This window comes from Mastigoproctus giganteus, chromosome 5 (genome assembly GCF_048544385.1).
Source record: "Mastigoproctus giganteus isolate SK-2022 chromosome 5, ASM4854438v1, whole genome shotgun sequence".
In the NCBI taxonomy this organism is placed as follows: domain Eukaryota; kingdom Metazoa; phylum Arthropoda; class Arachnida; order Uropygi; family Thelyphonidae; genus Mastigoproctus; species Mastigoproctus giganteus.
Window position 1 is genome coordinate 92,438,262 of NC_143579.1, and position 23,009 is coordinate 92,461,270.

Here is a 23,009-nt window from a genome sequence, read left to right on the forward strand (position 1 = left end):
ATTTCATGGACTTTTGGCATTAACGGACACCCCCCCTTTCCCCTATTAGTCTGTTAAATCAAGGGCTTACTGTATATGATATCAAATGTATTTTTTTCATCCAGTTCCTCTGTGATCACAATATAGTACCCAATCAAAGAAGTAAAAAGGAATTCAGACACTGTACTGTGTCTGAATTATTACTACAGTCTTGTCTAGATGATCCTGCAATGCTTCTTTAACCAGTGACTCCATTATCTTCCCTGGAAGAGAAGTTTGTTTGAATTACTTGTCCCTTTGATCCCCCTTTGTGAATTGGAGATACATTTGCACATCTCCAGCCTGTGGGGACCTTCTCCTGAGCCCAACAATGCTCTCATAATTACTGCTAAGGGTTTGCTTATCTCCTTTCCTGCCTCCTTTAATATAACTGGAAAGATTCCATCCATTACAGGTGCCTTTCTTATGTTTAACTTCAACAATTTCTCAACTTTGCTCTCAGTTATTACAAAATCATTTTGCTCCCTCTTAGAGTTTAATAAGCTTTTTTTCTTCACTTCCCTACAGAATTTCTGCAAAATACTCATTCAGTAAATGCAAAATACTCATTCAGTTTGTCAGCTATCTGAGCAGGATCACCAACAGTCAAACCATTTCTTCAAACAGGCCTATGAGGCTGGAAAATTCCATACTGCAATAATTAAAGACAAACACCAGCCAAGGAATAAAAAATTTTTACTATAAAAATAATGAAATAATGTGATACACTATCGGAAGACTAATATATTACAATACATTACGATAAAACGTTAAAAATATACCGAAGCAATTAAATTATCTAAAATAAACTGGATTAAAAGCGATAAAACCTGAAGCTTTTCGAGACTGCTGTCTCCTTCTTCAACAGTATACTATTACTGCAATGACACATTCTTAAGTTGCAGACCCATGGCACTCATTCACGTGGTCCATCAGACACATGGTTGGCATTCCCCACGCGTGCATCGGAAACGGAAGTGGCTCGGGAGCGTGCCAAACAGAACTGGTCATCCCATCTGAGGACAACCACCTCAAACAGGGGGTGTAAACATGTCCTCCTGTCCCTGTTAATAGTATTATGACTGGATGAACCGATTCGCAAGCTCTCGAGCCACTTGCGTTCCCAAAATCCATGGGCACAGTCTGTAATGACCGCATCTTCAGGGGAGATCCGATGCTGCTTATCCCAGAAATGCTCTGCCACGGCAGACCTTGCATAACTAGCAGTCTTAATAGCGGTTGTGTGCTCCCCGAGACGGTTTTTTAAACATTGCCCCCCCCACATAACATTCCTCACAATCCGGGCACTTAATCTCATAGACCACACTACTAGTATAGTCCTGGGCTATGGGATCTTTAACTTGAGACACCACTGTGTGCAATCTCCGTCCCGGAAGTTGCACACAGCAGGTCTGACACTCCCGCAGTGCCCGTACAATGCATTCTGAAAGGCCTGGATAGTAAGGAATGTATGCGGTAACCACAGGGGCAGGCGACTCCCTACGATTGGACTCTACCCTATAAATATATTTTTCCAAGATCCTCTGGGGGTACCCACACTTCCTGAGGTCTGCCGTTACTCTGCAAATTTCCATTTCCTTATCCTCGGGGGTACTACAGGTATGTTCGTGTCTGTACCTGTAGTACCCCCGAGGATAAGGAAATGGAAATTTGCAGAGTAACGGCAGACCTCAGGAAGTGTGGGTACCCCCAGAGGATCTCGGGGGTACTACAGTAGGTCCCCACCCTATTCAACAATGCCCTGGCTACACTATTCTTATGATGATAAGCCTGTGCTGAGCTGTAATGAACATACTGGCCACGGCACATAGGCTTTCTATAAATCGTTGTCTTAATTCTAGACCCAGCTTTTTCCACCTCCGAGGTGAACTGCATAAATGGGGAGAAGCTGTTAAGTAAACTGAGCACCTCATCTTCCTTCCCCTTTTTTAAAATGGTGAACGTATTGTCCACATATCTCCTCCACTCGCGCATGGGGGAAATCCAACTGATGAAACATCCTGGTTTCCAGTTCCTCCATTGCCAAATTGGCCACAATGGCACTAATGGGGGAACCCATGGCCGTGCCATGGACCTGCTTGTACATAACTTTTGAAAGATCATGGTAGTGCTAGCGAGGCAAAACTCAACGCCTTTACAAATATCATCAATACTTAGTAAACATCTAGCACTTAAGTTATCATCCTACTCCAAGGCCAACCTTACAGAATGTACCCCATGTCCAATGGGGATACATGTGAACAGAGATACAACGTCAAACGAGATGTGAAGTCTATAGGTGAAGTTCATCTTCACCTATAGACTGGCTTCTTATAAAGTTCACAAATTCCTTGCTATCCTTAACTACTAAACTGGAACATCCCACTATAGGAGCAATAACTCTAGCTAAAAATCCAGATAAGGCATAGGTGGGACTACCCACAAACGATACTATTGGCCTCAATGGAATGCCCACCTTGTGCATCTTTGGGAGGCCATAGAACCGGGGTAATCGACATCCTGAGGCATGAAGAGTCCAATAAACTTCTTTAGTTATTTTACCAGCCTTATGCCAGCCCTGTATGATGTTGTTAACTTGTCTCTCCAAACCAGCTAACGGATTTCGATGGGTAACTTTATATATATTGGTATCCTGTAAAAGATCCAGAGCTTTTGCACAATAATCTTCTTTGTTCAGTATAACTGTGGATCTGCCTTTATCGGCAGGTAACATTATAATATCCTCATCCTTTCTAAGCTGGCTAAGATTAGAATGCGCCGTCCTGGCCTGACTTAAAATAGCCGCAATCCTAACCCGTATCTCATCAGCTTTTGAGTTGAGTTTTGCCTCACTAGCACTACCATGATCTTTCAAAAAGTTATGTACAAGCAGGTCCACGGCACAGCCATGGTTTCCCCCATTAGTGCCATTGTGGCCAATTTGGCAATGGAGGAACTAGAAACCAGGATGTTTCATCAGTTGGATTTCCCCATGCGCGAGTGGAGGAGATATGTGGACGATACGTTCACCATTTTAAAAAAGGGGAAGGAAGATGAGATGCTCAGTTTACTTAACAGCTTCTCCCCATTTATACAATTCACCTCTGAGGTGGAAAAAGCCGAGTCCCTCCCGTTTCTGGATCTATGGGTCTAGAATTAAGACAACGATTTATAGAAAGCCTATGTGCTGTGGCCAGTATGTTCATTACAGTTCAGCACAGGCTTATCATCATAAGAATAGTGTAGCCAGGGCGTTGTTGAATAGGGTGGGGACCCACTGTAATACCCCCGAGGATAAGGAAATGGAAATTTGCAGAGTAACGGCAGACCTCAGGAAGTGTGGGTACCCCCAGAGGGTCTTGGACAAATATATTTATAGGGTAGAGTCCAATCGTAGGGAGTCGCCTGCCCCTGTGGCTACTGCATACATTCCTTACTATCCGGGCCTTTCAGAACACATTGTACGGGCACTGCGGGAGTGTTAGACCCGCTGTGCGCAACTTCTGGGATGGAGATTGCACACAGTGGTGCCTCAAGTTAAAGATCCCATAGCCCAGGACTATACTAGTAGTGTGGTCTATGAGATTAAGTGCCCGGATTGTGAGGAATGTTATGTGGGGGAGACGGGGCGACGTTTAAAAGATCGCCTGGGGGAGCACATGACTGCTAATTATGAGAGTTCTGCTGTGGCAGAGCATTTCTGGGAGAAGCAGCATCAGATCTCCCCTGAAGACGCGGTCATTACAGACCATGCCCATGGATTTTGGGAACGCAAGTGGCTAGAGAGCTTGCGAATCAGTTCATCCAGTCGTAATACTATTAACAGGGACAGGGGGACACGTTTACACCCTCTGTTTGAGGCGGTTGTCCTCAGACGGGATGACAGGTTCTGTTTGACATGCTCCCGAGCCACTTCCGTTTCCGATGCACATGTGGGGAATGCCGACCATGTGTTTGATGGACCACGTGCATGAGTGCCATGGGTCTGCTACTTAAGGATGTGTCATTGCAGTAATAGTATACTGTTGAAGAAGGAGACAGCAGTCTCCGAAAGCTTCAGGTTTTATCGCTTTTAATCCAGTTTATTTTAGATAATTTTATTGCTTCGGTATATTTTTAACGTTTTATCGTAGTTTATTTAATCGTAATTTATTGTAATATTTTAGTCTTTCGATAGTGTATGACATTATTTTATTATTTTTATAGTAAAAATTTTTTATTCCTTGGCTGGTGTTTGTCTTTAATTATTGCAGTAGAGTCAAACCATTGATATCAAGTGGACCAATCTGATTCATCCCCTTCTTTCTAAAGTTTATATAAGTAAAGAAGTACCGGCAATGGAATTGGATATTCACCTATGATCCTGAGACCAAGGTGGAATCATCCAAATGGCACACAAAAATGTCCCCATAGCCCAAAAAGTCACGTGCAACAAAATCCAACATCAAAGTCATGATGATAATTTTTTTTCAATGATGAGGGCATAGCACATCACAAATTTGTGACTAGGGGAGAAGCATTACTGCTGCTTACTGTGTTGAGGTTTTGATACATTAATGTGAGAATGTGAGGTGAAGACGACCTCAAAAATGGAAGGATGAATGGATCTTGCACTACGACAATAAGCCCAGTCACCAATAGTTCAGCAGTTTTTGGCTGTAAGAAATCAGTCATGCAGCAGTCTCCCTACTCCCCAACCTTGCACCATCTGACTTCTGGCTGTTCTCTAAACTGAAAAGCAGGCTTGGGTTTGTTGTTTTGCTACAGTAGATGACATCAAAGAAAACACTTAAGTGGCCCTTAAGTGTTTTCTTTGATGGGGACGTGCTAAAAAGCCACAAATTTAAAGAACGTTTCAAAGTTGGCAAGACTGATGGAGTAAGTGTGTGTATTTGAAGGAAGTTACTTTGATAGTGATTAGGTTAGTAAGCCAAACTGTTCACTTAATAAACTTTTATAGTAAAATTCTGGAAACTTTTTGAATGTATCTTGTATTTCCTTTACTGATACAATTACCAGTTCAGTAAAATATACCATACAGTTAAAATGGTGTCATATGACTTGCACAATGGAGGATCATTGGCCCTCTGTCTCAAAGCAAGAACAACTTCCTTATTACAATTCCTGTGCAGACTGGACTGCCATGTTTCGATCATAGGCTTAACATAGGAAAATATATTAATCCTATGGTGTGACTGTGCCAGAATAAGAATTTAGATCATCAAGGTTCATAGTAGTTTTTTTTTACCCCAGGGTCCAGGCTCCCCACTACCCACCAGTAAATACACTTGGGAGTGGGATGCCACCCGGCTACCCAGGCACCATACGGGCAGCACTGCCAGCCTGAATCCTGCCCCTTGGTTCACAAGGGTAGGGGCATGCCACTGACATGGTTTACCCTTGCAGGTGAACCCACCAGTCAATTGATCCTGGGCAAGTCATCCCACCTCCTGTTTTATGGAAGCAAGGGCCAAAGTGGTGAATTGAAGCTAGGCTCCTCAACCACCAGGTCACCCTTTCTCAGTTTCCACGGGTTGCAATCGTGTTAGCCAGGAATGTAAGAGGTGAGCATTAAATCCAAGTGTCGCTGATCTGGAGGACTAGTATCACTGGGAGGTCCACTCACCACATCCTGGTGCCCACATCAAGGAGCTAGTTTTTGTGATAAGACCAATTATATGAACGTAATAAGACTGATTAAGCCAAACTACACGAATATAGTTATTTATTTATAATTACTGTTTTATACATTCATATTTATGTAACTGTGTGAATATATCTATGCCCTCATTACTTTAATTAATTACTTAAATTTATTTGTTTGAGCAGGGCTGCTCAGAAGAGCAGGGAATGTGTGATCAACACGCAGGCAGCAAATACCATAAAAATTGAAAACCAGCAATCCACAAATCTAAAGGAGACATATAATAATATGAAGAGACTAGTTGAAGCAGTTTCAATATAGCACTGACTGGTGCTATGGCCCTAAATCACAAGGGCCAACTGGTGCTCACTGGCCCTAAACCACAAGGTTTAGGGCCAGTGAGCGCCATACAAAGGTCTACTTCAGTCACTCCAAAGCATGAAGTTTTGTTAAATTTATGGTTTTGTGGTTAATTTGCCATGTTCACAACAACATTCTACCCTTGTCTACTGCTTTGTTTCTATATGGTCAACAAGACCGGACTTTTTAGTTGGCCATGAATAATACATTTTATAACCTTTTTATGTGTTTTGTTTTCGTTTGTGATGGGAAAATTTGTCGCAAAGCAACTTGGGAAACAAGTGTGAGAAACGAAACAAAAGAATTTAGTAAATCACAGAGATATATCAATTCCTTTATTGGCAAAGAAAGAAAGTTCTTCAGTTGTTATCAAGCATTGTGTACTATTATTCTACATTTCAAGTTTCTCAGAGCAAGAAAAATACTGTGCCAACCAGCACAATTGCATTTTTTTCTAACTTGTGACAGAAAGGCTGAAGATTTAAGTAAGTAAATTTATTATTCCAATTTTCATTAGTTCAATTTACATGATGACCATTCACAAGTTATGAATGATCCACGATGTAGGCAATTGTCAAACGTTGTCCAGTTTTTAATACTAATATATGTTACTCATTGTTGTAAATTTAGTTTATTATCATTATATATATTTTTTTTTATTCTTTTCATTTTGTTACAATTTGAAAGAACTTGTATTTGTAATTTTATTACTCTGATGTCAGTAATTTTTTATTTTAATTAATAATAAAGTAAGTAGACAGTTGTTGGTAGAATTGCCATCCTCCCAGTATTTTATTTCTTTGTTCGGAAAAAGTGAAAATGAAAATATGTCCAGTATTTTTCTGAAATAACAGGTAATATGTTGAGCCCTTTTTTTTTTTTTTTGCTCTTCACTTTTTGGGGTTGTGTTAACAGGGAAGGGTAGGGCAGGACCCTTGACCTGTGTTTGCATTGAGGTGAACTTGCTGTAGTTACGCCACTGCCTTACAACAAAAAATTTCTGATTTGGCAGATACAGCTCAACTATCTATTTTTATCAGAGGAATAGATAGAAATTTTAATGTAACAGAAGAACTGTCATCACTTACTTAACTTAAAACAACAACAATGGGCAAAGACATATTTAATAAGATAAAAGAAGTCATGCTAGAATACAAACTTGCAGGGCCATGCAAAGGTACTTGGGGGTCTGGATGCAAAAAGGGTTAAGGGACCCTGTTTATTTATGCTGAGACTTTGATGACTCCCTTGATTGGGGTGCAGCACATTCAATGCATCCCTCATTTGCATGGCCCTGCAAACTTTAACATAGTGACTTAATCGGAATATCCACTGATGGTGTGAGATCTATGGTAGGGAAGAAAAAGGGATTTGGCATATTTGAAAAAGGATATGGGCGAAAGTTTATATGCTCAAAATTGTTTTTTTTTTTCATTGTTCACCAAGAAAGACTATGTTCTAAGACAGTGAATGCTGTTGTGAAATGCATCAACGAGATTAAATCTAAATTCTCACTTGGTCATTGTAAATTTATGGAACTACTGAGAGATGTCAAATCTCAGTGCTACTTGTATACTTTGTGTGGAATTTGTATTGAATGATTGTGGCGCCAAGTTGCAGACAATGAACTTGTGAGTTTGCGCAAGAGGAGGATCAGGACTAAAGTAAGAGATGCGCAGACACAGTGTAGGAGAAGACAGAATATTATCATTTAGAAAAGTGTTTCTATCGCTAGCCTTTTTATTAATTTAATAGTAGTAAAATTTTATGATTAGCACAAATAATAAAGGTAAGTGTTTTTAACTCATTAAATAAAAGAGTCAGTTAAAATTACTCAAATATCTTAGAGAAAAATTCACTGAATATTAATTTTTAAAAAATCATTAAAAAAGTATTACATTCATTATCCAGGTAAGATGTTTCTGAGAAAAAAATTAAGTTGAGCGGAATATAAAAAAAGAAGAATAGAAAAACAAGAAGCAAGTTTGTTAAAGTATTGCAAAAGTACTACAACACTTGCACATGCAGAAAAAGGTGATAAATCGGAGCAATTTTCTGATGATGATGATGATGAAGTAATGGGACAACCTATAATGGAGCAAGAAAATTATGCTTCTATTGGAGGTGAAATATCAGAAGCACTGGATGAAAACATTCCCATAGAAGCATCAAGGATCCTTGATGCTTCTATGTTGGAAATTTTGGTCATTGGCCCAAAATTTTATCAAGAAAGTGGATAGACATGTTGGTGGAAATTGGACCTAAACAAGTGAATAATGTTTCATTTCCTTTGAATGAAAAAGGACAATTTTCAAGTGTATATTATACAAGCACATTAGCAACCAATGAAAGGTAAATTGTGACTGGTTAATGTACTCATTTCAACAAATAGTATGTATTGTTTTTGTTTTAAAATATTTGGAACTGCAAATATTCAATTATGTTCAACTGGCTTTTCTGATTGGAAGCATTAATTTGCAAAGACATGAAATATCTCCTACTGATATTTATAATTATAACAAATACTTTACAATGAAGTCCATGTTAACAAAACAAACAACTGTAAATAAAGAACAATGTCACTTGTACGAACTAGAGAAAAATTGGTGGACTGAAATTTTAAAACAAATTTTTGCTGTTGTTCAGCAAAAAATTAGCTGGCCAGTCTTTCGCATTTCACGGTTCCTCAAGTGAATTGTACGTTCCCAATAATGGTAATTTTTTGAAAACAATTGAAATGTTAGCTAAATTTGATCCATACATAATGGATCACCTTTCCAATATTAAAAAAAATATTAGCTTCCCAGGTACACCACAATACCTGGGAAGTAAATTTCAGAATGAAATTATTTCTTTAATTGCTGACAAAATAAGGAAAGAAATATTAGGTAAAATCAAAAATAGCAAGTATTTCTCAATTACTCTAGATTGCACCCCTGACAGTAGCCATGTTGAACAATTAATATTTATCATACGTTTTGTTGTATATTCTGGCAATGATGTAGAAATGAGGGAATATTTTTTGGGATTTCATCAAATTAATGATACAACAGGTAAGGGATTATGTACATTAGTATTAAATGATTTGGTGGAACCTCCATAGCCAGGTGGGGAGGAGCAGCAGTGCGTAGCACACGCTTCTTGATTAGACTGGGGTTCGAGCCTGTGATCACCAAATATGAAGGATGCGGAATGGTCAGGGAATGACCACCGCATATCCCCGGAACAATATGGCCTTAGTAGCTAATGCTCCTAAAAACAAAATAACAACAACAACAATTAAATGATTTATTTCCAAAATATAACTTAAAACTAAATAACATGAGGTCAGGGTTACGATAACGGTTCCAGTATGAGTGGAAAACATATTGGCCTTCAAAAACTTATCAAAGATGCAAATACAGTATCTCGTGATTCTAAGTAATAAATATGGAAAAATTACAAATTTGTATGGAACTTTCTTTAAAATCATGCATATCCCATTGTAGTTAGTTAATAAATAGTAATTTAATTCGGCAAAATAAAATGATGCTGCAAGTTTAAAATTCGAATTTTATGTTTATTATTTTGGAAACATAATTTTGTTCTGGGGTCGAAAAAGAGAATAGATTTCCTGGGACTGCCTAGTGAGTAAACCACTGCCTAGTGGTCCTTGAGGTTGTCACAGACATTCTCACAGATATGCCAGACAAGCTGTACTTGCTATCTGGGAGTCTAAAACGCTGATGGAACTGATATTCGGGTGACACTCAAGTCAAGTGGACCCAATTTCGGAGAAGTCCGGATGGTCTGACAGTCAAATACTCTGCTTGCACCTTCACGATGGTGGGACTGTTAATAATCCTAGGTATAACCTCCATGCACAAGTACATGGTGGATGACCACCCAGGTGTGAACCAACGTAAGCAGAGGTCGTGGTGTGGTGCCCACACCACATGGAGGAACACCGCCCCTCTATGTTACCAGGCAGTACTAGGTGGTAGATGACTCTCATCAACCAGTGCAATACCACCACTTTGCTTATTGGAGGCTTGAAGTGGTGAAACCTATGTTTAGTCTCTAGAACTAAATTCCGGCCAACCCTTCCCTATCTCTTCCATCGTGCAGATTGATTGATGACTTTTGAGGTTATGATGAACATCGTGGCGAGATCCAATATTCCTTACATTTCGAGGGTACAGCTCTAAAATGGTGTTCGCAGGCCGGCTGCTAGTTTGTACACCGGACCGAACCTATTGGTAACTCTCTAGGAGACTTCCCGATCAGCTAGTGTATAATCTTGCTACCTCTACTCTGCAAGATAGTGACTCGTGGGAGTCCGAGTAGTGTGTATGCGGGGAGCATTGTCGAAGCCACGTTATGTCAAGGATCTGGGTATATTCTTACCATTTGTGTGCCATATCAAAAATTTTATTACTTCATACAGCATGTCCCACCCACTTTCTCTTACTCTGAAAACACCATGAATTGTCAAACTAATAGAGCAAGCTTATCTGCGAAAAGATCTAAACCTCCCAAGCACTTCCTAATTCGTTTTACAAACATACGTGGTCCCAATTATAATCTCAACGATGTCCATTTCCACTTGCAGTCTGCCAAACCCTGTGTACTTTTTCTGACAGAATCTCAGTTATCGGTTGGTTCAACTACTGCTCATCTCAGATGCCCAAATTATATTTGCTGTATGATTCCTTTCGCCTCAAAGGTGGTACTTATGCATTTGTCCATTCTGATATTCCCTGTCAGAGACTTGGCAGTTTGGAATCTTCCCTCTTTGATCTACTCTGGCTTAAAATCTCTCTACCTCATTGTGTCAAATTCATCTGTTGTCTCTACCGTTCTCCCAACTCCACTAATCACTTAGAGCTTTTTGACTTCCTCTCTTTGCAACTTGACTTTCTCTAGTCCAACTTTCCTTTGGGTATAGCCATGAGATAAAGATTCCATTGGAGAAGAGACAATCACCAAGTTGTGATCTGAAGTGCCTAAAGGACCTCTCGCTTCAACCGTGTACTTAGGCACTTCAGATCACAACTTGGTGATTGTCTCTTCTCCAATGGAACCTTTATCTCATGGCTATACCCAACCTCGTGTTGTTTGGCATTACAAGAATGCAAAATGGGATGACCTGCGAGATTTCTATTCTTCTTTTCCTTGGTCGGATTACTGTTTCAGAACTTCTGATGTCAACGTTTGCTTAGATCGTGTCAGTGAAATTATTCTTGCAGGAATGGAATCCTTTATCCCACACTCCACTTTAAAATCTTGTCCTTTATCTAAACCTTGGTTTTCCAATAAATGTGCTAAGGCTGTTCAAGAGAAGAATGTTGCATATCCTAATTGGCTTGTTTCTAATTCTTCAGTTTCATTTTCTGCCTACACCAAAGCTCGCAACAATTGTAAAACAGTTATTAATCAGTCCAAACTACAATCTAGAGTTTGAACAGGCTAAGAGTAGAAAACTTGCTTCTTGCCCTAATGGTAGCCAAGAATTCTGGTCTCTTGTCAAAGCTATTGGCCGCAACTTTTGCCCATCTCTGCTTCCACCTCTGTCCAAACCAGATGGTTCTGTTCTCACTTCAGCCAAGGATAAAGCTGACCCGCTAGCATCCCATTTTTCTTCCAACTCATGTATTAATTATCTTGGTAAAACACCTCCCACCATTCCCAACACGCTCCATTCAATACCTCCTGTGGTCTTCCGTCAAAAGGATATCAGAAGGATTTTGATGAATCTTGATGCTAAGAAAGCCCCAGGTCCTGATGGTATTTCTCCACTTGTTCTCAAAACCTGTGCTCTTGAACTTACTCCTATTCTTTGCCGCCTTTTTTCACTTTCTTATTCCAAAGGAGTTTTTCCTTCTGCTTGGAAATTTGCTCATATCCAACCCAGTTCCTAAAAAAGGGTGACAAATCCCTCCCATCCAATTATTGTCCCATTGCAATTACTTCTACTCTTTCTACAGTAATGGAGAAATCAATTAACCACCAACTCTTAAACTACCTAGAAACCTTCTGTCCGATCAACAATCGTCAGTATGGATTCCATCAGTGTCGATCTACTGGTGATATTTTGGCTTATGTTACCCATTTATGGACTAATTCAATGGAAAGGTTTGGTGAAACACAAGTAGTTGCTCGACATCTCAAAGGCTTTCGATCGTGTTCGGCTTAAAGGTCTTCTAAACAAGCTTCCATCTTATGGTTTGCCAACTGTTTTTAGTAATTGGTTATCGAGTTTTCTCTCTGATCGCTCACTGAGGATGATGGTAGATGGTTCTCTGTCTTCTAACTTCTCCACTAATGCCGGTGTCCCCCAAGGTTCAGTTCTTTCCCACACTATTTTCCTCTTGTATATTAATGACCTTTTTCCATTGACTAGAAGTCCTATCTATAGTTTTGCCGATGATAACACATTGCATTCCACTTTCCATTTTGAGAAACTTTGTCCTGCTCAATCAGCTTAAACTTGTCAAACATCTGCTACCAATTCCTTAAATGCCGATCTTCAGGTAATTCTCCAGTCGGGCAAAGACAACTTAGCTGATTTCAACCCTTCTAAAACTCAGTCTTGTCTTATATCTCGCAAAAAGCATTCTTCTGCTCCTATGCTTATCTTTAGTGACACTCCGATTTCTAGGCAAAATGATATATCTCTTTTGGGGATTACCCTGACTTCTAATCTCTCCTGGCACAAGCACATTACAAATATTGCTTCCTCTGCATCTAAAAAACTTGGTTTTCTCTTTTACTCTCAGCGTTACTTTTCTTCTAAACAGCTGTTCACTCTGTAGAAATTGCAAATCCGTCCTACCATGGAATATTGTTCTAACATCCGGGGCGGTGCCCCAAAATCTCTCTCTCTCTCTCTCTCTCTCTCTCTCTCTCTCTCTCTCTCTCTCTCTCTCTCTCAGGCTTCTAGATTCCATTCAGAAGAGGGCAGTTAGGTTAATTAATGACTCGTCTAACAGAGTCTCTCCAATTGCTGTCGTACTGTTTCTGCTGCATGCCTTTTCTACAGATACTTCCACGAGAACTGTTCTTCTGAATTGGCTTCTGTAATTCCCGCTCTCTTTTTCAAAACAGTCCGAACATGTGCCGCCACCAGCCAACATCCATTTACTGTCCAACTTCAAACTCTCAGAACCAACTTTTCATCTTCCTCGTTTATTCATTCAACTGCCATTTTCTGGAACAACCTTCCTTTATATGTATTTCCTGAAAATTACAGTCTACAGAAGTTCAAGTCTAATGTCAACAAATATCTTCTTTAGTTTTCTCAACCCCCAACTACCCAAGCACGGTGCTAAGTACTATAGGTTCTAATACCTCTCGTGTTTGGGGTTTACATAAAAAAAAAAAAAAAATTGTAACAATTAGGGCATGAGAATTACACATGTGACTACCAGCAGATTATAAGGAAGACATCTAGAATGCATATAAAACTGGTGTATTTCCAACATTGACACCTGATGCAACTTTTAAATTTAAAGGTGAAAAATATGGTCGCAGCAAAAGAAATAAGAACTATTTAACAGTTTGATGTGTGTAAACATGATTGCAACCGACAAAAAAGACTTTTTGTTATTAAAAAAATCATAGAAACCATGCTGGTTTAAAATGTACAGCTTCTAGTTGAATATGTAGCTGATAAGAAGGCATGGATGATTCCTAGTATTTTTCAACAATGTATAAGTGGAATAATAAGTTAAGGGGAAAAAAAAGTATAAAATTTTTATTCTGATAAATAACTGTCCAGCAAAACCTCACATGTAGGTTTTATCCAACACAAAATTGGTATTTTGGCCTCCAGATGCAACCTCTGTTTTTCAGTTAATTCTTGGTTCTCCAATAATTGAATAAGAATGAGTATTATATGAAAGTGTTTCTGTACTGGATTTCACTCATTTGATGAAAGATGCATGGGATACTGTTACATCTGGAATGATGATAAATTCTTTCCAGAAGACTAGTTTTATCATTGGAAGAATTTTCTGGTGGTGAGAAGAATGTTAAACAAATATGATTGATCACCACTACCAGGATGGCTGAAACAAAATGGAATTATGAATTTTGGCCATTTAAATGACATTGCCATTTTGATAACTTATGGAATTTCTACAGAGAGTGATATAAATAGAGACTTTGCTAAATAAAGAAGATAGTGACAACATTGAATTCATCGAAGATGCAATCAGTACAAAATCAGTGCCAACTTATTCACAAGCTGAGGAGCTGTGGAGACATCAATTAAACTTTTTGAAAATGGTGACACTTCCAATGGTGTTTTAAGGCACTGAAAGGAAACCTAAGAGATCTTAAAATGATACTGTTGAAGCAGGACACACTTCTATATGATCTATGTAAAAAGGGAGCAATTAATGGTGCATCTGTATACTTTTTTTTTTTTTTTTTTTCTGATTTAAATTTTGCTATTATTTCAAATTCAGATTATTGTTTATTTTTATTTTGGTTCCCATTCTTAAATATACTAATTAATATACTACTAACTCTGGCATGTACGTGTTTTCACTTCAAGTAGTGGGGGATACTGTAACATCACATAGTAGCAACTTTGAAATTTGAGTCTGGCCATTTTGTTCCTGCTGTTGTAGGGATGTATATCACATATGTTGTCTAATTCAATGTTCTGATGCCTTCTAGGGTTTACAAGACGGTCCAGCTTCAGACAATACAAAGACATCCTTTGCAGCAGAGATCCTTGGTCCAAGAGGAATTTGCTATAGTTGATGACTCAAACTGTCATGGAAGCGAGAAATATATTGTGCACAAAAACAGATGTAATAGGATCAGGGTATATCTATTAGGGGATAAAGATAATGACCTGTAGAGCAGCCATCAGTGTTTAAGAGCACAAAAGGTGATTTTTTATACAAGTTGTTACTAATGATATTAAGAATAGAAGAACTAAGGATTTATTCAACAAGTACAGAGCAATATTCAGGAAAAAGTTGAGAGTTAGGATTGAAATTGAAAGAATCTTGAATCCTGCCTAGGCACAATAAGAGGAAGTACACAATGAGAGCCTTGTCTATCAATTTGGCCCTGGGAAAGTGCAAGGCTCATGAAGTAGAATATTTCTTAGCATAGTATGTGCTTGTTAACAAGCAGAAACTATGCTGAGAATGGGATACACTTGAATAGAAGGAGGTGCAAGGTTATTTACTGATGTTATTGAGGCAGTTTTAGATGGGTTGGAAACTGCTAGCTAGGGAGATACACCATCTAATAGATTAACAGCAGCCACAATCACAGGTGTAACTGATCTTTGCACTGTTTCTATTGGAACATATATCAGCCTGAAAAACAAGGTATCAGGAATTTCAGGGCCTTCTGGGATTCGTCACAGAACAAGCAAATATATGGGCTGTTACTAGGAGTAAAAACAGGAGCAATATCAATGTTAGGAGCATAAATAAATTTGATGAAACTATGTTGCATTTGGTCAAATGCAACATTATTGGTAACATGATGTCACTCAAATATAAGGGATGCAGAATTTGAATTTTGAAAGTACAATATGTATAGAAAGAATAAGAGAGAGAGAGAGATAGAGAGGAGGAGTTATGCTCTTCATTAAAAAGCATGTAAAATCTAATGCCTGGGTATCCAGTTGACATGGGAGCCACCGTCATTTCTCATCACTGGACAGAATTCATGCAAATGTGAAGTCTGTCCAATGATGAGAAATGACTGCGATCAGTATAAAGGGAAACTGTACAGGCACATAAAATGGATCAGTAAATCAGAATGTCTTATAATAGGGGGAATTTTAACTTTCCAGATATTGACTGGAAACTTATGTTGGTCATTCGCACAGTAACAAGGCTGTTTGTGAATTTATTGGGTAACTGTTCCTACACCAGCATGTTAGAGAGGCAATACTCTTGATCTGATATCAGCAATGACCCTTCATGCATTAAGAATCTGCTGATAAATGACCAGCTAGGTGGCAGTAATCATACCATACTGATGTTGGATTTACTTAAAGATGTAACTACTGTCAAGGGCAAAAGGAAAGAGCTTTTGCTTTCATAAGGTGACTACAGTGGTCTCAAATAGATTTTAAATTCTCAATGGGACAACTGATGAAATTACCAACAGCAAATTCTAAATGGGAAGAATTCAGGAATGTAATCATAGAAGACACTAGGATTTTTCTACCAAATAAGAGAAAGTGTTCAAAAAAAGGAGGTTATGCAAGCTTAGGCAGATTACAAGATATCTCTGAAAAATAATGCAAAGATAAACAGCAAAGACTTATTTACTTATATAAACACAGGGGAATGAAGGGGATAAAGCACACTGGTCACTAGATATGAATGGTTTAATTGTTGATGAATGTGCTCATGTTGCTGACAAAGTGAATAGATATTTTGCATCTACATTCACAAAAGAGGAATTCTTTAGGAAATAGGGATGCTGGAAGTTTATCAAAAACTAACAGGGAGCTGAATGATTTCATGATAACTAAAAGGAAAGTGGAAAAGTAAATGTAAAATATTGTATAGATCTCACCCACCTGGGTGGGTGAGATCTATACAATTATATTATGGGAGGTAGCAAAAGATGTCAGCAAATGTTTAGCCATAATCATAAGAGCATCCTTGGATTCAGGGGAGGTACTTATGGATTGAAGATGTGCAAATGTATTGCCAATTCAAAAGGGGGGGATCAAAGGTGAAAGAAGTAATTACAGACCTGTTAGCTTGACTTCTGTTCCAGGGAAAATAATGTAGTCATTGGTTTAAGAAGTAATGCAAGGCCATCTAGACAGGAATACATTTATATTACATTCACAGCATGGATTTGTTAAGGGGTGTCTTGTCTGACCAATTTTATTGATTATTATGATACAGTGGCAAAGGAACTGGATGTAAAAAATAATTCTGACTTTATATACTTAGACTTTGGAAAAGCTTTTGATACCGTTACACATAAAAGACTGCTGTATAAATTGCAGCAGTGTGGCATGAAGGGCAAATTAGTGCTATGGATGAAGGGATGGTTGAATGGTTAAAGACAGAATTTTTATCAATGGGCACTGCTTTTCTTGGACAAATGCTATTAGTGGAGTCTGTCAGAGTTCAGTTTTGTTTTTTTTTATATTTATTAATGATACTGATGAAGATCAAGTCTAATTCCTAAGTTTGCAGATAATACAAAGGTTGGCAGGGTGGTTAATGACAGTAATCAAGGCATGCTACTTCAACAAGATCAAGACAAACTTCAGTTCCCACTTTGCTGGGCAGAGAAGTGGGAACTGAAGTTTAACATTGACAAATGCAAGCTACTTTGATACAGGTACAGTAACCTTATATTAACATACCAACTGTGTGGTAACACACTCAGGGAAGTAGAATGAAAAAGATCTAGGGTCTTTTTCATTCTACTTCATATAAGATCTTCATATCGACTGCACAGTTGATATGAAGTTCTCTGAGCAGTTCAGACAGCTTACCATTGGTTGCCAGGCCCATGGGGCTTTACCAGTGACATACAGGAATTTTGCCAATAGAGATAAGGAGGTGATCATCCTGTTCTATAAGGCAATGGTTAAGCCACATCTTGAGTGCTGTATAGGTCTGTAGACTGCATCTGCAGATTAGTAATCATTATAGTAGATATAGTTAAAATTACATATTGTCTATAATGATACCACTTAATTAAAGAATGTTGGAAAGGTGTTGATCTGTTTGAGTGAGTACAGAAAAGAGCAGCAAGATTATTGAGTGGAACACAGGAAAGGCCTCAGCTCTGCAAATTGCAGAGACTGCAAGATCTGAATGGATTGAGGAATTTCATGGGAAGTGTGTGTGTGTGTGTGTGTGTGTGTGTGTGTGTGTGTGTGTGTGTGTGTGTGTGTGTGTGTGTGTGTGTGTGTGACTTTTTTTTTTCCACCACTTTTTGCTAATGCTGTATAAGCTTGTTTTCTTGCCTAATTTTCCACTATTATTACTATACAGAGCAATTTCAAAGCATTGATAATGTGAAAAACCAGTAGTTTTATCTACAGAATATGTAATGTAAATGCCTTCATTTAAAAAAACTCAGAAGTTAATGCTCAGATGTAAACTTAAATAGCTTACCTGTGCATGTTGGGTCCGATAATCTAAAGCTTCTAAGAAAAAGTTAGTGAGTTGAGAAAGATAGGAATTCAAATCTGTTTTGTCAATACTGGATATACTTCCAGTAAGTAGCAGCATCAGTGGTGCAACTGCATCCTGGAAATAGAAAATACAGCTAAAGTTATATACTGTTTATAATAATATCACTTAAACCAGTTAATTAAAAATATTTTATTATTTTAAAAAAGATTTATTAGAAACTGTTATTAAACATTTCTAATAAATATACTGATTTATTAGAAATGTTAATAAAATAATGGATTCATAGAATTTGCTAATAGTAAAGATGAACTTTGTTCAATGTTATGCTTTATATTTGTTTATTTTTGAGTTAACTGAGGACAGAAGAGTTTACATATGGAATTAAGAACAATCAGGATTTTCTGGTGACATAATTCACAATGGGATATGCAATTTTCATGGAAGCTTATAGACTTGAACCTGCAACCCCATAACTTGTGTCTGTGTGCATTCATCAGTAGTCCTATAATAGCTTTTTTATAGGATATGGCTTAAAAAGATTAGGAGCTGGGTAAAAAAGCAAAAACGGCAAAATTAAGATATCTTCTCCTAGGTTGATATTGCCAACTGAATGCATACTGAAATGAAAATAAATGGGTGACTCTATTTTAGAATTAAAGCTTATTTATTTTTGTTTTTATTTTGGGAATAAATTATGCATATTTCATATAATTTGTTTTAGTGTGGAATGGTGATAATTACCATACTTCATTAAGACACATTCCCCTGTTAAGAAATTTAAAAAAAAAATCTAAGAGCAGGAGTATAGTATGGGGTTTACTTAATACACTAATAGGCAAGAAACAGTAGAAATCATGCAATTTATAACTTCATTCTTTATTCTGACATTATGAAATATATAAAGACATACTTTGTTTCTACTGTACTCTGTGAATCTATCATCTAGTTGGCAGCAGCTAATGCTAATATTAAGCTGCTTGGGATGGAATACCAAAGATGGAGAACTTCATCTCCCACCCCATCCAAACACACAATGTTATAATGGGAGATTGCAATCCCAGCAGATATTAGGGAAGACTGGGGGACAGCACATTTTTATGATAGAATGGCTTAAGTAAGTTAGCATGAAAATAATATAATAAATATATGAAAATATAAATTAAATCTAAATAAGTACATTTAAAAATGCTTATGTAAATAGCTTAAACTTTACTTACAAAGAAACTACTGTTAACTAAAAATAAGCACACTATGTTACAAGAACATCATTTTGAATATTTTAATCTTTAGTTTCATGTCTCCCCCTCCTCCACACATAGTGTTATAATGGGAGAGTTTAGCATTACTAGATGTTTCAGGGCTCTCTGTCCCCTTTTTTCATTAAAACTGAAAAAGAATTTTTCAGTTTTATCCATAGGGAAAAGCAGTTTTACTACTGCTAAAATGCCAGAACACAAGAAAAATAGAAGGAAGCAACTTGGGATCCCTAGCATTGTGGGAGGAGAAAGTCTGGCAAGCTATACTGAGTATTTGGACAAGAGAGGTGGGGTTGGATGAGGGAACTTGTTGCTATTCATAGAAGGGCAGCTGTAATTAAGGGCCATCTGCAATCTACAGCTGTACTATGTGTGTCTGGCCTATTGCTGCTAGTGGTGAGTCATGAGGTGTTCTTGTAGTTCTGGTCTTGGAAAAGTGTTATACAAGCCAGGGTTAGGGGAGATGATTTTACATTTCTGTTTCCTGTATTTTTGTAGTCATTCTATATGTAGAATTCTATATCTAGGAAGCCTTCTTTTCTAGTGGTGATTGGTAGTTTTGAATTTGCAGTTTTCTGATTTATGTAGTGTGGTAAGCCACTAAGTTTCCCATATATGGCAAGGTTGACATTCTCATTAACCATATCAGATAAAGCCTAATAAATCCCAGATAACCTTGCCAGCAGTTAAAAGATGTTTGACAGTATCTTTTAATTACTTGGAGGGAGATCATACATATTTTCTTCCAAACAGCTGCTCACTCTGTATAAATCGCAAATCCACCCTGCCATGGAATATTGTTCCCACATCTGGGATGGTGACCCCAAAACCTCTCTCAGGCTTCTTGATTCCATTCAGAAGAGGGCAGTTAGGTTAATTAATGATTGATCTCTAACAGAGTCTCTCCACTCGCTGTCTCATAGACATACTGTTTCTGCTGCATGCCTCTTCTACAGATACTTCCATGGGTACTGTTCTTCTGAATTGGCTTCTATAATTCCGGCTCTCTCTCTTTCAAAACAGTCCGAACACATGCCACCACCAGCTAACATCCGTTTACTGTCCAACTTCAAACTCACAGAACCAACTTTTCATCTTCCTCGTTTATTCATTCAACTGCCGTTTTCTGGAACAACCTTCTTTCATACATATTTTCTGAAAATTACAGTCTACCGAAGTTCAAGTCCAATGTCAACAAATATCTTCTTTTGTCTTCTCAACCTCCAACCCAAGCATGGTACTAAGTACTATAGGTTCTAATACCTCTCGTGTTTGGAGTTTACATTAAAAAAAAAAAAAAAGGGTTTATTAAGTTCTTTTATAAAACTATTCCACAATATACGTATTCCTGATGTTTGTTTTTGTTATTTGGATTTTAGGAGCATTAGCAACTAAGGCCATATTGCTCAGGGGATATGCGGTGGTCATTCCCTTTCCGCATCCTCCGTGTTTGGTGGTCATGAGCTCAAACCCCGGTCTAATCAAGAAGCGTGTGCTACGCACTGCTGCTCCTGCCCACCTGGCTACGGAGGCGCCACATATTCCTGAACCAACCAAAGTAAACTTTGGTTGGTTCAGGAATTAACCCTTATTTCTGTTTGTAGCCTTGTCATATATTTCATATTTTTACTTTGTTTGTTGGGCTGAAAATATAACCTTACATACAGGCAATGTTTGAAGTGGGTGGGGATGAGGATAAGTTGAGGGGAGAGAAAAGGTATGACTTGTGAATTTTTTCCAAAGCTGGAAAAAAGTGGCAGAATAAGTTACAAATTATTTGAGTAGGCACTGGGTTTGTTTCAAATTCCTGAAATGGTATTATAATGGTTTTCAGGCATCTTGAAAAGAAGTGGAATGGCATCATTCCCCAGTTCAATCACTTATAGATATTTATAGACTTAAGGAAAGCATCTTGTGTTCACATTACAATTTACTGTTAGGCTTTAATTTAATGATTTGACCGATTTCTGTTCTCCAAATAATAGGTGGATTCCTCACAAGACATTATTAAATATATGACTGTATTTAATTTTTAAATCTAGGTAATAAGTAAATTCTGGATGGTTTGGGAACCTAAATCCAGTTCTGTCACTATATGGTAAAAAGTGTTTCTGCAAAAAGACCTGGCCTTGATGCTTGCTGCAGGCAGCAGGGCACAACTGGAAGCTTCGGGAAATAGAGCCCTTGAAACCCTACAGGAATGGGCAACTGAACACAACCTACAAATCTCTGCCGCTAAAACCTGCTCAGTCTTACTAAAGGGACATCCGCACCCAAACATACCACCACATAAAGATTCAAAATAAAACAGTTCGAATGGATACCCAGCTTAAATACCTGAGTCTCCTGCTGGATAATAACCTTACTTTTAAACTGCACCTCAAGTACTTGCAGAGAGAAATTAAAAACTATGCTTTACTGTTTGCCAGGATTACCAGGAAAGACTGGGGGCTCAAAGGGAGAACCCTCAGTCTATTCTACAAGACAGTCTTTCTACTCGCTATTACATATGCCGCTCCAGTCTGGTACAACAAAACCACAATGGTCTCCAATCAACGGAAGCTAGAAACTATCCAGAGGACAATATTACTGACAACTTCTCGAGCCTGCTGCACAGTCAGCAGCCACGCCCTGCAGGCCCTAGGGGGAGCTCTCCCCCCTGGACCTGAAGGTAGTGCGGTCTGGCATCCTAACCAACATGACCAGAGGTCTCGAAAGGCTACAACCTTCCGAGACTTCACCTCAAACACAGCAAACAACCACAAAATGGAAAACCGACATTTGACCGAATACTTACATGACTTCTGGCAGCAACACTGGAATGACAGCACAAAGGGCGCCATTACCAAAAAATTCATTCCAGACCTCAGAAAAACTCATCCAAAAATGCCAGTCTGGCTTTCCCCAGGCCTACTGTCCCTATACCTACTCACTGGGCATGGGGCCATCAGGGGAAAGTTAATAACAATTAGATTAACAGACAACCCCCTAATGTATACTTGCCCAATCTACCTAAGATGTGTATTAATTACCAAAATACACTTTAACCCAAAGGACCAAGAGCATTACCTCTTGGAATCCAGCGAGACCTATAATGCCTTTATCAACTTCGCACAGGAACTCTTTTACAGACGAAGGACCCTCCCACCACCATAATCTTGGTTTATATCACCACTGTACATCAGAACTGAGGACAGAGCACAATCCGAACAGTGAATACCAACACAAAGGACTCTCCATATATGAGGACCCTAACATGGGACCCCTGATCCCACGAATGTCACATCGGAACAGACAAACATCTACTGGTGTCTGATGTCAAGCATGCAGGGATGGGCTCCCTCTGGTTCCCCAAGGACTAAAGAGTAAACCATTTTAAAAATCACAACATGAAACCAAAGATGGGACTTTTTCCCAAAGGAAGGCACAGACAGGAAGTCTCTGCTCCTGAAGGAACAAATGGCCCACTCCACCAATGAACACTCCAGCAATGGACCCAAGTACAAAATCTTGTTTTTCCCACAGAATACTGGACTATCTCCGAACCTAACCTCACTACTATTGACTCTCCGACGGGACTCCCCAGTTACCCCCCAAATG

General features: G+C 38.5%; 1 protein-coding gene across 1 annotated transcript in view; it reads right to left on the minus strand.

Moving 5' to 3' along the window:
• Positions 1-23,009, minus strand: part of l(2)k09022 (HEAT repeat containing 1 homolog l(2)k09022) — a 447,482-nt gene that overhangs the window by 59,911 nt on the left and 364,562 nt on the right. Inside the window, exon 36 of the mRNA XM_090374601.1 lies at positions 18,133-18,267. Within this exon, the coding sequence (XP_090230727.1) occupies positions 18,133-18,267 (135 nt within the window). The remainder of the gene's footprint in view (positions 1-18,132; positions 18,268-23,009) is intronic.